Raw genomic sequence first — 16,894 nt, 5'->3', positions numbered from 1 at the left:
AATAATAGTAGTAGCAACTTACAGGGGCTCAATATGTAATTTATTTTTCAGAAACTTGCCGTTAAAACCAGTTTGTTAAGGGTTAGGGTCTCATAATAACTCAATCGCATTCAAGATCCCTGAACAATAACACAAATTGGACAACATCTCCCATGATGCACCTCGCAGGGCGGAGCACGCCAGATCACTTCCTTGTCAAGATGGCGGCTCCCTTGACTCTACTGCTGATTGTAGCCGTTACTGTCCGAGCAGCTCTTTATAGATCAAGTTTAGCGGATTTAATCTCGGAGCGGGTGGAGGTGGTGTCTCCGTTAACGGCCTGGAAGAGAGGTAAATCGGGATTTGAGCACCTTTTGGGGTTATTTCTGACGTTTCACCGCCGCTTTCTGTTCTTCCTCAGCTCGGCTGTGGAGTCGCTACCGACAACCGGTTTAGCTTCGACCACCGAGTTCTATTATTTATGTTAGAAAAGAAAAAGATAGGGAGATAGACACTTCTCTGCTGTCTGTTTTTGACTAGAAATTTGAATAATCGTTAGCTGATATGTCCTACTTGTTCACCTAATAGATAAATCGATGCGTCTGATCTGAATTAAAGGAACTGCACCATATTAGTACATTTATCTACCTTAATTTTAATAAGAATAAGTCTGACATTTTCCCGCTTAACGTCTTATAAAATCGCCTTCTTAGACAGAAAATATCAGCCTTTAACAGCTGTAAATATCAGTCTACATCAGCTGTAAATATCAGTCTATATCAGCTGTAAATATCAGTCTACATCAGCTGCAAATATCAGTCTATATCAGCTGTAAATATCAGTCTACATCAGCTGTAAATATCAGTCTATATCTGCTGTAAATATCAGTCTACATCAGCTGCAAATATCAGTCTATATCAGCTGTAAATATCAGTCTACATCAGCTGTAAATATCAGTCTACATCAGCTGCAAATATCAGTCTATATCAGCTGTAAATATCAGTCTACATCAGCTGCAAATATCAGTCTATATCAGCTGTAAATATCAGTCTACATCAGCTGTAAATATCAGTCTATATCAGCTGTAAATATCAGTCTATATCAGCTGGAAATATCAGTCTACATCAGCTGCAAATATCAGTCTATATCAGCTGTAAATATCAGTCTACATCAGCTGTAAATATCAGTCTACATCAGCTGCAAATATCAGTCTATATCAGCTGTAAATATCAGTCTACATCAGCTGCAAATATCAGTCTATATCAGCTGTAAATATCAGTCTACATCAGCTGTAAATATCAGTCTATATCAGCTGTAAATATCAGTCTATATCAGCTGGAAATATCAGTCTATATCTGCTGTAAATATTGGTCTATATAGGCTGTAAATATCGGTCTAAATCAGCTATAAATATCAGTCTATATCAGCTATAAATATCAGTCTATATCAGCTATAAATATCAGTCTATATCTGCTGTAAATATCAGTCTATATCAGCTGTAAATATCAGTCTATATCAGCTGTAAATATCAGTCTACATCAGCTGTAGATATCAGTCTATATCTGCTGTAAATATCGGTCTATATAGGCTGTAAATATTGGTCTAAATCAGCTGTAAATATCAGTCTATATCAGCTGTAGATATCGGTCTATTTCAGCTGTAAATATCAGTCTAAATAAGCCATGAATATCAGCCTATATCAGCTGTAAATATTAGTCTATATCAGCTGATTTGGCATCAGTAGAAGGACCAACAGACTTGCATCAGGTGAATTTTTTTTTCTGTTCATCCTCATTTCTTAAGTGTTTAAACAACTGTAGGTTTAGATTCTAACTATAATTTTTTTAACTGAAATTGGTATCTACTGAAATGAATTTGTAAATACTGCCTTATCAGATATGTGCTAAAAATGCATTTCTTTCATCCCTTATAAATTTTATATATAGCATGAAAATCTTAAGGCTACATCAGTGTGCAGTAACTATTATACTCTGTATTTGCATCAGTGCAGCATCAACCATGTCAGTGCCAGTGAAATAATACATTTCAGCCTCCCTAATAGTTACATTATTAATCTCTTGAAGGTTTATTTCAGTGTGTTGCTGTATGAATACACACATACATCATTCTCTAAACGCTGACCTTTAAACTAGACTCCAGTAAAAAGAGCATTAACATTTGATGATTTCTGTAGGCTTCAGCTGATGTTGTGGGTAAATCAATATATTGATCTATGAATGAATGACGCTGAAGGAACCACAGAGAAATGGAGGAGTCAGCACACAGCTGGGTTTATCTGAAGTAAAAAGAGGACTGTTGGCTCTCGTTTCTGTTTTACAGTGATAAGTCGACACGCTCAGAGCTCATTCAGTGAAAATGGACGACCTGTTTATTAAATATTAATGAGGCTGCTCTAACAGGAAGTTCAATCATTAGGAAAGCTCTTTGACTGGATGAAGACAGAAAAATATGAAGACATATTTCTGTCAGCCACTTTCTTTTGTTAAACACACTGAGCAGCAGGTGAATTTGTCTGGAAGCTGCTTTATAGATAAAGTTTGATTGATTGAAACAGGGCTGAACAGGGATTTAGTTTGAGCGTGTGCAGTAGCAGCACATTTGATCACATAACGAAGCAAAGCAGGGGAACAAAACTGATTCTCATTGGCATGGTGTTTAGGGCTGGGCAGTTAATCAAAATTTAGATTAAATCACAATATGGCCAACTGCAGTTTTCAAATCGCAGAAGATGCAATACTTCTTCAATCTGAAATGTGTGACAAAATTCCAGTTTAATACATGTTTTGGCAGCAGCGATGTTATATTCTACACATCTCTGCTGCAGAGATGTGATATTCTACACATCATGCAAACATAGAAGTGTCTTTTTTTAAATAGTCTAAAAAAAATCTCATTTTTTTCTTCTTTTTGTAGATGTTTTTCTTCATCAAAATGATATAAACATAAATACTATCATCCCCTTTAACACAACAGTTCATGTAGAGTTTGCAATATGAGTGTAAATAATTGCAATTGAATATGTTTTTTTGAATCGTCCAGCCCTAGTTGTATCTATTTAATTTTATGCTGGTTAAAGTATAGACAGATTTATTGCTAATGTTGTCTGAAAATGCAAAATATGAGGAATTAATTTTTAAAAAAAGCACATCAAATCGCAATATTAGAAAAATTAATCAAAATAAGATTTTTTCCTTAAATTGTTCAGCCCTAATGTTGTTTTTGTTTATGACTTTGTATTTGATGTCTATGTCTTTATTTGTTTATATCTTTGTTTATATCTTTGTTTATTTGTTAATATCTTTGCTTATATGTTAATATCTTTGTTTATTTGTTTACATCTTTGTTTATTTGTTTGTATCTTTGTTTATTTGTTAATATCTTTGCTTATATGTTAATATCTTTGTTTGTTTGTTTACATCTTTGTTTATATTTTTACATCTTTGTTTATTTGTTTATATCTTTGTTTATTTGTTTACATCTTTGTTTATTTATTTGTATCTTTGTTTGTTTGTTTCCAGTTGTTGAAGGCCTGGCTCTGCTGGACCTTGGAGTCTCGCCGTACTCTGGAGATGTTTTCCACGAGGTGAGTGCATGAACATGAACATATTTTTTATTTGATAATTATTTTATTTTGACTCCATTTAATTCTGGATCTTCAGATTTTCCCACTGAGGACCAAATACAGAAAAATATCACTTCAGGAATAATCAAGTCATTTGTTTAAGGCAGTGGTTCTCAACCTTTTCAGCCTGAGAACCCCAAAATAAAGGGGCCGGAGAATGGGCACCCCCACTGTACCTAAAGTAGTATAGAAATGGATGGATCTTTAGAAGATTTCACCATAAGATCATGCCACAGGATTCTGATGTGAATTTCTAACAGTGAAACTGTTAGTTTTTATAGTCTCATTTACTCAGACTGTTTCACCTCCTGACATTTTTTGGGTTTGAGATGCCAAAATATAAAATTACTTTTATTCATTAAAAATACTGAAACTATAATAAACAAAGTTGATGTTGTTAAAAAAAATAAACGTCACCAATAGTTTATTTTGTTTTTTCCCAAAGGAAATAATGGATTAGGACACACAGATGTGTTTGTCATGTAACTGACCCATATCCAGTTGTGAGGAATGTTTGTTTTTCTTAGGTATAAATTGATTTAACAGACTAAATCGTAACGTTAGAACTCAAGCCCTCCTCCGCTCAGACCACAGCTGTTTAATCAAACACACTGATCTCTGTCCAAACTTCTCTGCTCATGCTCTGACTCTCTGACCTCCTCTCCTCAGACTCCTCTCATCATTTACCTTTTTCACTTTGTGGTCGACTACGCCGAGATCACCTTCATAGTGAGTATTTCTGTTTTACTGGGAGACTCAGAGTCACAGGAATCAGAGGAGGGACAGAGAGCTCTGATATCAGGACTGAAGATGGATTATTAATGCCGAACACATCAATAGTACCTAAATGCAGGCAGCAGAATCAGGACCGTAGAACCAGGACCTGTGTTTTTCACAACAGCACCACCCAGAGATGTTAATGAGCATTTTTCATGATGTGTTTTCCTCTCGTTTATATTAGGGATGCACGATATTATCGGTCTGGTATCAGCCGATATTTACTGTATTTCAGCATTCATCGACTATAAATTTTGTCCATGTATCCTAATAAATTAGAGGAGTTTAAGGCTGAACCAACAGACCTGTGTCAGTTGAGGTCTTTTCTTTATTTATCCTCATTCTTTAAACTTTAAGGTGTTTTTAAAGGACTGAAGTTTGTTTCCTTGGTCATCCTCAAACCTTAAAGTGTGTCCAAAAGGACTGAAATGTCTTGTCTGAAAAGCAAATTTAGATATCGGTATAGGTAAATATCGGCATATCAGATATCAGCAAAAATCCAATATTGTGCATCCTTATTTTATATAAACTGTTTCATATGTTAAGCCATTTTTTCTCCCCAAAGTCTGTGATCCCCCATACAAACCCTTTTTCCAAACTTTTCTTTATTTTATAATATATCACGACAACAAGTGAACAAACAGAACATTAAGAACAGAACTGGGAATAGGAGGGGTGAGGGGGGGTGCTGAAGGCTTCAGGGACACCTGAGGGAGGGAGAAATGCAAGGAAATATAAATCTAACATTTATGATACTGTTAGCTAGTTTTAATGACATTAGTTCCCTTAATAGCAGTAATGTCTTATCAATAATGTAACACAATCCCGTGCTGCAACATGATGTTCATTCTGCTTAGATTAAGTCTTGTTTTTAAACCAGGGATGACAAACTTAATCACAGCAGGGGCCGGATTCTGGATTCAGGTCTAACCTGAGGGCCTAACAGGGTCACATTTTTAACCATAAACTGTCAACCTTGTTTCACCGTAAATTAAATATGAAAAAGAAAAAAAAAACTGAGCACTGATGATAAATTATTTTGACATTTAAAAGTAAAAAAGAAAGATAATTTTAAAGGCTCATAATCTGAGAAAAGTAAATGTATTAGTTCAAAAAGTTCAAAACATGAAATTTAAATTGAAAAATAATGTTTTTAAAGGTAAATATATTAGAAAGAAGTCAAAATCATGAGTTTAAAAGGTCAAAATATGAAATAAAATTTGTAATCATGAAATTAAAAGTCAAAATATGATTCAAAATTTTAAATTGTGAGTCTTAAAGGTCAAACTATGGGCTAATGATGTCAATGTCTGGAGTTGAAAATATGAGATAAAATACAAATTAGTTAAAAAGGTGAAAATATCACTTAAAAGAAGAATAATGAATCTTAAAGCTCATAATATTATATGAGAAGTCAAAATTATGAGTTGAAATGCTCAAAGTAAGAAATTAAAAGTCAAAATCCTAATTTTGAGTCCTAACTATGAGATGCTAAATTGAAAATGTGAAAATAAAACACAAATTAAATTCTTTTCCCACATTCCTGACTTCTTCTCTAATTTTTTTTACTCCTTACTTTTTCTGATTTTGTGACTTAACAAGGCTATCTTAAATCATCAAGGATAAGTTCACATTTTTATACTCAAGGAAACCTGCAGACCTCAGACTGATGGGCCAGTTATAACAGAAATATGAGATCATCTTGCCAGCCGGATTTGACTCCCGGGCTTTGAGTTGGACACCTGTGTTTTAAATGGTTTGTAGCTCCACATTATGTAATAACGCCGCATTATGTAATAACCCTAACCATAGGACTTAGTGTGGGCTCCAAGGTATGCCCTACCCAACTACCTTGCCCTAACTCGAACCACTTAGTGACTTATGCCTAAACCTAACCCCCCTTCAGGGCTCTAGACTAAACACCTAACCCTAACCTTAGGACTTAAGGTGGGCTCCAGGGTATACCCTACTACCTTGCCCTAACCCTAACCGCTTAGTGGCTTACAAAATGTGGCGTTATTACATAATGAATTAAAAATGTATTACATTATTACATAATGCAGCGTGTTTACATAATGTGTTGCTACATGGGTTCTACAGTCCTGAATCTGCTGCCTGTGAGTCAGACACGCCCTTCTCACATTAACTAAAGGGATGTCAGGTATCTAAATAAAAGAATTCATGCTTATTTATTTAGCTGTCTTTGATAGGGCTGGGCATTAAACCGCAAATTAGATTAAATCCCAATATGGCCTGCTGCAGTTTCCTACACCTGAAATGTGTCAGAATGCCAGTTTGATACAATCTTTTTACAGCAAGATTTTTTTGTTTCATACATTATGCACAAATTCAAATGTCTTTTTTAGAATAGTTTACAAAAATCCTACTTTTCCTGTTCATTATTTTTTTTAATCAAAACTAGAATAAGGTAAAAAAAAAAATCATCCCCTTCAGAATAGCAATTGATATCAAATTTGCTTTATTTACATTATGGGGAAAATTTGTGATTATATTATTTTCATAAATCGTTCAGCCCTGATGATGTAGAATTCAGCATCCATGGCTGAAATAAACATGTCTCTGATAGAAGATATGAAAGCTTCCTCTGGTTTTAAAAATGAAGGATTGTTAAAATCAAAGAGGAAATTTCAGCACAATAATCCTCCATATTTTACCTATAAATGTAATAAATCTGCTTCATCCTGTTAGATCTGTGATTTTCCTGATGTTCTCTGCTAACGTTAGCGTCTGTGTGTCTGTAGTTAGCAGATGTGATCACTGCTGTGGCTCTCTACATCGCTGTCAAAGACTACAACAAACAAGTGGTAAGAAAAAACATGAACACGTCTGCTCAAGTATGAATACAATAAACACACTTAAAACGATCAAAATGACCCTGAAGTTACGATTTTAGACCACTCATCAGGACTCTGAGGCCTTGTACACACGAAGACAGAAAGATATATTTCAGTTTGGTTTTAAAAACATTTTCCGTAAACACGGGAGCTTTTCAGGAAATGTCCGCGTAAGCACGGAACCACTGAAGGCGCTGTAGTAAAACGGTAGACGTATACAGATTTGTTCACTCTGGGGCACGGTTTCAAAAAGAAGTGTTCACGGCCTCCCAAAACGCCGTTTCCGTGTGGATGAAACGCTGAAAACTTTTGTGTATACTCCTAAAAATGTCTCCTATGACTAATGAAGCTTCCTGGTGTGTTGAACTTCACATTTATCTTTCAAAATAAAGAATGCATAAAAGCCTCCAAACATTGTAATGATCTTGACTCTATCAGTATGACCATTAATTAAAAATAAACCTGACTGATTCACAGTAAAGATGTTAAATCTGATTATTACTTCATTAACTTTAATATTTTGTGTGTTTTTGGTGTTTTGTGCTGCAGGTTTGTTTAGTATTTTCTGCAGTATTTCTCCATCTGACATCTGTGATGTTTGTTTTTCAGTTCAGGAAGCAGAAGTTTGCCCTGGAGGCGGACCGGTACCCTCTGGACTGTCTGGAGCTGATCAGGAGTCCCATAGAGATGTACTACATCCCTCTGAAAGTCGCCATGTTGTAAGTAAATCTGCTGTTTCAGGAGAGCTGGAGCTTAATGGCATTAATAATCAAAATGAAGCCTCAGAATTAAGGCAATGAGATGTGGATCATAGTTCACTTTTAACACTAGAACTGCCAATGGGTAAAATTTACCCAAGACTGTTCTTTAACTGGATCTTACTTGATGTGTTTACAGTTTAAATGTTTTCCTAAAAGTTTGTTTATAACACCTGGTGTCATAAAAAAAATCTTTACCTAAAACCAAATGTTGATAATGGACATTTATATCTAGAACCGCCGTGCAGGTCAAATTTACCCAATGAGAAAGCCTTGATTGTCCCACTGTTTTATTTCACACCAGCAATAAATAGATGTCGCAATGGAAATACCTTCTGTCTAATGCAGGAATGCCTAGTCAAAAGTCGATAGATCAACCTTTAACATGGATACAACAGGAAAAAAATACATTTACCATTGTTAAATGCCTAAAGGTAATCTCAGTGCTTTTGATGAAGAAGAATACAGTGATGAGAAAGTTTCAGGGTTAGCAATCAGTCCAACGACGATTTTCTGACGGATCATCTTCCAACAGTGATCCTGTTAGCTATCTGTGGTTAATAAGCTGTTCAATGTCAGTGGTTAACTAACAGTCCTCAACCCACTGGCTGTTTTAGGTATAGAGATCCAGTGGAAAATAGTCTCGTACTGCGATCCTGTGTCTCTATCACTCCTTTAAAATCTTGCTGGATCCACCCTGACAGAGAGCTTCATACAGCACACGCTCATGTGTCATAGCTCTGAGACAAGTTGGAGAGATTGAGAGCAACTTGAGAATTCAGCCTCTGTTATGGCCTGTGAGTAGGCTACAAACTTCTGCCTTTATCTGTTATATGTCCATATCTGATATCCACATAATACACCGGCAAACTAAGGGGAGAGGAAGAGCGAGAGGGAGGGAGGGATTGGGCGGGGGTGAGCGAGCAAGAGAGAAATAAGCAGCAGCCGCTGATCTGAATCATCAGTCACCTGTTATATTTCCATGGTTTATATCCACATGATAAATAAGCAAACTTTGGTGTTTGAAGTGAGGTTTGGTGCGAGAGAGAGAGAGGGGAGTGAGAGGAGGGGTCGGGCAGGGGTGAGCAAGTGAGGAGCAAACAGCAGGCACTGTTTTGAATCATCAATCACCCATTTAAATGACTTGGACTGATGCGAAATTTTGCGTAAAATCGAACCTGATCCGAAAAAAAATACGACAGATGAAAATTTCAGCTTGAGTGTGCCAACATGATTATAACAACATGAGCTTGATTTTATTTTTTAATGTGCGAAAAATTCAGACGAAATAATGGGACCCAGTGTGCAAAGGCCTTTATACTGGAAGGATGATTAATTAACCCCAAAAGGTATCAATTCTAATCACTCATTTGTTCTTCCCTCAGCTACCTGTTGAACCCGTTCACCATCCTGTCCTGTGTCGCCAAGTCAACCTGCGGCCTCAACAACGCTGTCATCGCCCTCTTCTTTCTCTCCACCATAAAAGGTAACACCTTATTTAGTCTTAACCCTGCAAAGCAGATGGATACGCCTGTATCAGCGTCGAGTGTTAGTAGAGATCAGTACAGCATTGCTACTGGAGTGTTTTGGCACAGAAAACTTCCCACCTTGTCTTCTTATGTAGCGTTTATTTCACTTTAACCCATCTTTTCTATTTTAGTCATTTCTGTGATTTTTAAAGGATTATTTATAAAGAATAAGATTAAAGACAATTATCAGGGCCAAGCACCTTACACAACTTTGAAGGGGAAAAGTCTACATCAAAAGGCGTGGCCATGGCGATATTTTGTCCGCCCTGCACTAAACCCCGACCTGCATGAAGGTCAAGGACCCGTTCAGTGATGCTTGCTGCCCTTGTTGAAGAGTAAGATTTTATTCAAGATTAATAGAAGCACCATGAGTAAAAAGTTAAGTTTTTAACAATACATAATTTTTTTCCATGTAGTAATAAAACTGTAAAAATTGTGGCTGTTATTTAGCATTGCTGTAAATATGCTGCGACTATTCTCCATGTTTGTTTTGCAGGAAACGTCTTACTGAGCGCCATCTTCCTGTCTTTGGCGACGTATCAGTCCATCTATCCTCTGACTCTCTGTGCTCCGGCTCTGCTCTACCTGATGCAGGTAGGGCGGGTTTGTTTTATACACCTTGACATTTATCTCCTTCAGGCAGCCAGGCAGGGGGGTAAATTGTTGGGTTGTGGTAATATGTTTTTCAAGTATAGAAAATGAACCCACCTTAGAAAATTTTGGGAACAAATAGCTGAGGTTCTTTCTAAACCATTTGGAGTCACAGTAACTTGTTCCGTTGAACTCGTGCTTTTGAATGATGAATCTAAACCAGCATGCTCAGTAGCTAAAAGATGTTAGCAGTTAGGTGGAAACCACCAAACACTCTCTTTACAGCAGGGATGTCAGACTCAATCGCAGCAGGAGCCGAATTCTGAATTTGGGTCTAACCTGAGGGCCTAACAGGGTCAAAATTTCCCCTAAACTGTCATTCTCATCTTCACCGCTAACCAATTATAGATTGAAAAAAAAAAGGAACCTTGATGATAAATGATTTTGAGATTTTAAAAAAGTCAAAAGATAAAATCAAGATTTTTAAAGTACCAAATTAAAATTCAAAATCATGAATTTAACAGGGTCACAATTTGGGATAAAATTTAAAAAACACAAGTTTAAAAGGTCAAAATATAAGATAATAGTGACGATTTTAAGTTTAAAATGTCAAAATATTAGATAAAATTATATAATCATTAGTTAAAGTCATATTAAAGAGTTGAAAAGGTCAAGATGTGAGAAAAAGATTCTAAATCAAGAGTTTAGAAGATGAATATATAAAATAAAATTCAAAATCATGAGTATCTAATGTCAAAATGAGACACAAATGAAAATACTGAGTTTTTAATGTCAAAATATGTGATAAAAATGTAAGATTTTAAATCAAAATTTTCGTATTTGAGATTAAAATTCAAAGTTAGTATTTGAAAATGTCAAAATGTAAGATAAAATTCAAATTCATGAGTTTAAAACGTCGAAATATGACTTAAAAATTAAAATCGTGAATCTAAATGATCAAAATATGAAATAAAGTCAAAATTATGATTTGAAAGGTTAAATTATGATATAAAAAGTCAAAACCGTAACTTTAAGTAAATATTGTGTGATGCAAATTAGAAAATACGAAATGAAAACACAGTTTTTTCCCCCACTTTCCTGACTTTTTACCAGATTATTTTAACTCTTTACTCTTTTAATTTTTATGACTTAACAAGATATTATAAATCATCAAGGTTAAGTTTGCATTGTTATACTGGAGGAAATCTGCAGACCTCATACTGGTGGGCGAGTTATAACTGTACCACAGGCTGGATTTGGCCCCCGGGCCATGAGTATGACACCCCTGCTTTGGGTGGATTAATTCATTAATAGATATCTTGATAATGGAGCTTTCAGCTGCTAGGATAAATCTGGCAGATAGTGTTGTGATTGAAAATAGAGTTAGAGCATTGAATCCATGAGGATGTGCACCTGCTTCTGTAAAAAATTAATAATAATATTAAACAAAAATAAAATGAACCAACCTTATAAAGGTGTAATTTCTCCAATCATGGCATTGTTAACGCTGTTTGTGTTTCTCCTTCAGCGTCAGTACATCCCTGTGAACTTCCGTCGAGCGAGTTTCTGGTGGTTCATCGTCCAGTACGCCTTCATGTACCTGGGCAGCCTCTTCGTCATCGTCTGCCTCTCTTTCTTCCTGCTGGGCTCATGGGACTACCTGCCCTCCGTCTACGGCTTCATGTGAGGATTCTATTAATCCTTTAAATCATCAAATCCATACCCTTTGTTTGCATTCTAACTAAATGTATTTGTTTTCCAGTCTCTCAGTGCCAGATCTGACCCCAAACATCGGCCTCTTCTGGTATTTCTTCGCTGAGATGTTCGAACACTTCCGCCTCTTCTTCCTCTGCGTCTTTCAGATCAACGTCTTCTTCTACACCATCCCTCTGTCCGTTAAACTCAAGTCAGTCCTTCCCTGTCCCTCACCCGTGTTTGTTCCTCTTATTTATCAAACCAGCAGCCTTAACATTCTTTAAAACGTACGTTTGTGTTCCAGGGAGCACCCGGTGTTTCTGATCTTCATGCAGCTAGCAGTGATCTCCATCTTTAAGTCATACCCCACAGTGGGAGACATCGCCCTCTACATGGCCTTCCTGCCTGTGTGGAGTCACCTGCACAGATGTGAGCGAATGAAACACAATACTTTTATTAAACTATACTGAAAGAAATGAATGCTTGGGCATAGAAAATGTATGAGTGCTGAGAAAACACTCAGAAAACTCTAACATGCTCTTAATCTTAATGTGATCTTACATCCTGTAATATTTTACTACAAATGGAGTGAATTTCGTCTCTTACTCTGCTTTATGCCCCTGTTCAGTCCTCAGGAACATCTTCCTTGTGTCCATTGTCCTGTTGGCGTGCTCTGCTCTGTTTCCTGTCCTCTGGCACCTCTGGATCTACTCCGGCAGCGCCAACTCAAACTTCTACTACGCCATAACGCTGCTCTTCAACGTGGCTCAGGTACATTAAAGCTGTAGTAAGCGATTTATTTTTAGTGTCACAAAAACAACACAGCCTGTCAGTGTCTTGTTATTGAAGCCATCTAAAAGAATAAGGCTGAATCCAAATTCTCCCCTTAACCCTCAGTCTTAACTCGGCCCTCCAAACCAAGTGTAAGGGCCATCTTGTGACTTAGAAATGGGACACCCCTTAATAGCAGTTACAATTTCAGACTGTAGAGGGCAGTAATGTGCCAAAACTGTGTAGTCTGTCGATTCAGAGGAAGAAGAATGAGGCGGTACTGTTACCGGCTTGCGATCGTAAAAATAAAAGTAAATGTTATGCTACAAACAGGCAAACAATCCATTAATTAACATTAGACTAAGATATTGCAATTGTTTCTGTAGTTTTTAGATTCTGTTTACAAAGAAATCTACATTTTTGGCTCAATTTCTTCCCCGCATTTGCCGCCATCTTTGAGTGATAACCCTCAATACCAAGGGAGCTCCAGGAACATCTCAGAACTGAGGGAGATAAAGCCCTCAAACTCACCCCTCAACTCAACTCTCAGGAGAATTGGGACAGCCCTCGCACTTCACGGGAACGCATGTTTTGAGACTGAGGGGAGAATTGGGATTCAGTCCAACACACTTCTGCAATGTGCCCTCCCGCTGCACTCTCACTTGAGGAAAACCAGCAAGGGACGATGCTCCAGCCAATGAGGAGGCTAGTACTCAGTCAATCACGGCTCAGGACAGAGGGAGCGGTCCTATTGCGCTTGTGCCTCAGCTCAGTTAGAAGTTGATACAAATGCGGAGTTACCGGCGGTAAATATTGGCTTGTATTGTCTTTAAATGTCGACTTAAGCCTTTGTAAATGTGGAGCTTTATTGGATATAAATATAAGCCTTTATTGTCTTTAAATATCGGGTTATATTGGTTCAAAACATGGGCCTATGAATACTGTGAATACTGGCTTATATTGGCTAAAGATGTCAAACTATATTGGCTTTAAAATCTTGGTCTATTTTTTCTATAAATATTGGGCTTTTTTGCCCTATATTGGTTGTAAATATCAGCTGAGATCAGCTGTAGGTATTGGCCTTTATTTGCTATAAAAACCAGCCCATAAAGGCTTTAAATATTGGGCTGTAGTGCAGTAAATATCGTCTTATGTTGGTTGTAAATACTGGCTTATATCAGCAAAAAATTTTCAACCTTTATTTGCTGAAAATATTGGCCTCTATCAGCTGATGTGAGCTGCAAATGTAGATAAACTTCCGCTCCAAAGGATGACCTGCATCGGTTGTTAATGTGGGTCTATGTTGGCTTTGAATATTTGCCTTTATTGGACAGATTTATTGTTATCCTGAGTGTACGATGGTCTTAATCTCAGGAGGAGAAAATGAATGTGTCTCAATGCTTTCTTCCTTTAGATCCTGCTGGTTTCCGATTATTTCTACGCCTTCTTGAGGAGGGAGCACCATCTCACCTACGGACTCTACCTGAAGAGGAAAGACGGCTCAGAGGCCACGCTCATCCTCAAATAAAAACTCCGACAGTCTGATTAGACACCCTGCTGAAGGTCCCGCTGATCCTCAAAGGGAACGAACACAAAAGGAGGAGGGCCTTCAGAAACACGCCGCTCTGCTGACAGAACATTTACAATCTTGCAGACGGCGTCTGATACGACAACGTGCAAACTGTGAGTCACACCACACTACATGACAAACACCTGCAGGGAGGGGAAACGTTCGTCTAATTTTGGAGCCTCGTCCTACCTGGAACAAGCGCTCAGGACGTCCAGCTCTCACGCCATTTCTTTGTTTTGTATTGTTTGTTTGATTTTGTTTGTGTTTAAACTGACCCATAAGAGGAAGGAAAAGAAGAGGAAGTACTCTTTAGTGATTGAATGGAAGCCTAAATGCTCTTTTCTTGCTGTTTTATCCTGTTAACCTCATTTACCAACCTGCTCTTCAATGAACAAATCCTGATTATCAGTGTTTTATATTATTCTGAGGTCAGATGCCATGATCTTTATGTCTGTTACATGTTAGGCGACTACAGAGCCACGGCACATGGGTACCTGACAAATTTTCACCGACGTGATGATTATGGAGGGAGGAAAGGTGTGGCTATACGATGCCTGGAAGCAAACATACTGTAATAACTGTACTGTGTTTATCCACCCAAACTTAAAGATGAATGATACACTAGCTCCATCCTCAAGCTCTGCACACAAGTAGTGGAACACATCCTCCTTTGATGATGTCATCTGTCAAAGCTCATTGGTTCTTTGCAGTCATGTGATTCTGATGACCATGTGGGAGACAGCCAGTAGGGATGAATGGAACCAGAGAAAAGTTAGTACTTTAAAGCTCTACATTGAGTACGATCCCTACACTTTCAAAGACAGTGATTTTTTTTTCCCACTGTTTATCTGATTTACCTGGAGAAGAGGTGATCATTATCACAAATACTCAGTCCTGCAGACCTCCTGGTGTGGTCTATCCAGATAAAGAAAGACCAGAGTCTAGAGGAGTCTAGTACAGAGCTAAGATGCTAGCTGAGCCTCTTTAACATATAAAAATCCTCATTTAGTCACAAACATGCAGTAAACAGTGATGATGTCAGTAAGAATGAGCAGTTCATGAACGAGCCTGTTCTACCAAACAACTCTTTATTGTGAGCCGCTTTAGTTAGCTTCTGCTTGAATGCCAGTTTCCTTTCCTCCTCTTTTATTTAATCCACATTTATAAAGCCAAACTGATATCAGATAAAGAGCAACCAGCTCTACTGAGCTAAGCTAAATGATCTGGATCTCTAAAAAGAGGTGGATTTCCCATCACAATGAGAGAGACTGGACGGACATCAGCTGAGGGTAATATCAGAATTTAATGAGCTAATCATCCAGGCTTTAGATGGAGGATTTTTAATTCCTGCCTGCTGACGTTTTTCTGTGAGTTTTATACCTATAAAAAAAGCCTGAATATTTCACTACTTTCAGTATGCAAAAGTAGTTAAAAGAATTAAGAATGTTTTTATTTTCCCCCTTTGAACACTTGGTATAGTTATAAACATCTCAAAACATGGCCTTTTGTAGCGTTTTGTATGCAGAAATCACTTCTTCCCCCCCAACAGGAGTTCTCCACTACGTGACGTCAACTGCAAAAGAACGACTCTGAACTTCTAGCTAACAAAAATGGAGGGAGAAAGCCCCCAACATCCCCAGCTTCACCAATATTTCGTCCTCTGCCTTTGATGATGTCACGCTTTAATGCCTTTGATCAGCCATGTAACGATGATGTCATCAAAGCTCATAAAACACTCCATCCTTGCCTTTTACATCCAGACCAATCTAGGCCTCTTAGTTGTCATTTCAATGTAAACAGTACCCAACAAGATTTATTATCTAGGTATATCAGTACGTCTTTTCAAAGTTATGACAAATGAGGGAGAAAAGCAGTTAAAAAGGCACCGCTAATTGGCCCCTGTTGATTCGTATTAGCCACAGAGATGATGTATGGGCTGTTTGATGAAGAGGAGGGACGGTGAGTTCTGAAGTCCGTCTCTCAGCATCTGAATGACCACATAAAACCAGAAACAGGGAATGTTTTCTATGTAATAACTAATCTTCCTCTAACACAGAATTTATTTTCAGTCATTATTTTTGCCTTAAACTGCCTCGCTAACTACTGATGGTATGAAGAATGATTTTACATTTTGTAATATGAAGCCCACGCATGAATGTTTTTGTTCTCCTGGCCTCCATTTAAAACTTTAATGCATAAAATAAACCTTTGCCCTTTGACCTCCAAATCTCATCAGTTCATGGTTGAGTTGGAAAACTGAGATATAACATTCATAAGAAAGGGACGTGGTTAACAGTGGTGCTGAAGCCTCATAAACAAGCTAACAGTCATCTAGACTGGAAATATGAACGAACTCATTCACAGAATGTTTGGTTCAGTTGCTTTTCCATTTTTGTGAAGGTTCCCATTTTACACCAATGAATGTTGGCCATTGTGTGATTATTTTATTTGTCTGCAGCACTAATATTTTTCATTATGTTTAGTCCATTAAAGAAGAAGCTCTTCTGTTGTTTTGATACCGTCTGTAAAATATATTTGGGTGTTTGGTCTGAAAGGGCTGATGTGATATTTAACGAATGAATGAACATGTTGTAAATAATGATTATTAAACTTCAGGAGTTGGTTATATGTGTCTGTTTTTCTCTTTTACTTGATTTTTGTTAAACAGTCTTACCAATAATGCTTCTAATTAAGCCAGGATAAAGAGAGCAAAGGGAGTCTCATGA

At 37.3% G+C, this 16,894-nt stretch overlaps 1 protein-coding gene across 1 annotated transcript; it reads left to right on the top strand.

Moving 5' to 3' along the window:
- Positions 1-200: 200 nt before the first annotated feature.
- Positions 201-16,773, top strand: pigu (phosphatidylinositol glycan anchor biosynthesis, class U). The gene is made up of 12 exons (XM_041783909.1): positions 201-330; positions 3,519-3,583; positions 4,292-4,351; positions 7,162-7,224; positions 7,864-7,973; positions 9,398-9,498; positions 10,038-10,135; positions 11,661-11,815; positions 11,895-12,038; positions 12,132-12,256; positions 12,456-12,598; positions 14,013-16,773. Exons 1-12 carry the CDS (start codon positions 201-203, stop codon positions 14,124-14,126), a joined length of 1,308 nt encoding a protein of 435 aa, XP_041639843.1. The 3' UTR covers positions 14,127-16,773.
- Positions 16,774-16,894: the final 121 nt, after the last annotated feature.

This window comes from Cheilinus undulatus, linkage group 3 (assembly GCF_018320785.1).
Source record: "Cheilinus undulatus linkage group 3, ASM1832078v1, whole genome shotgun sequence".
NCBI lineage: Eukaryota > Metazoa > Chordata > Actinopteri > Labriformes > Labridae > Cheilinus > Cheilinus undulatus.
Note: the sequence above shows the minus strand (reverse complement) of the source record. Positions and strands in the feature narration are given on the sequence as shown.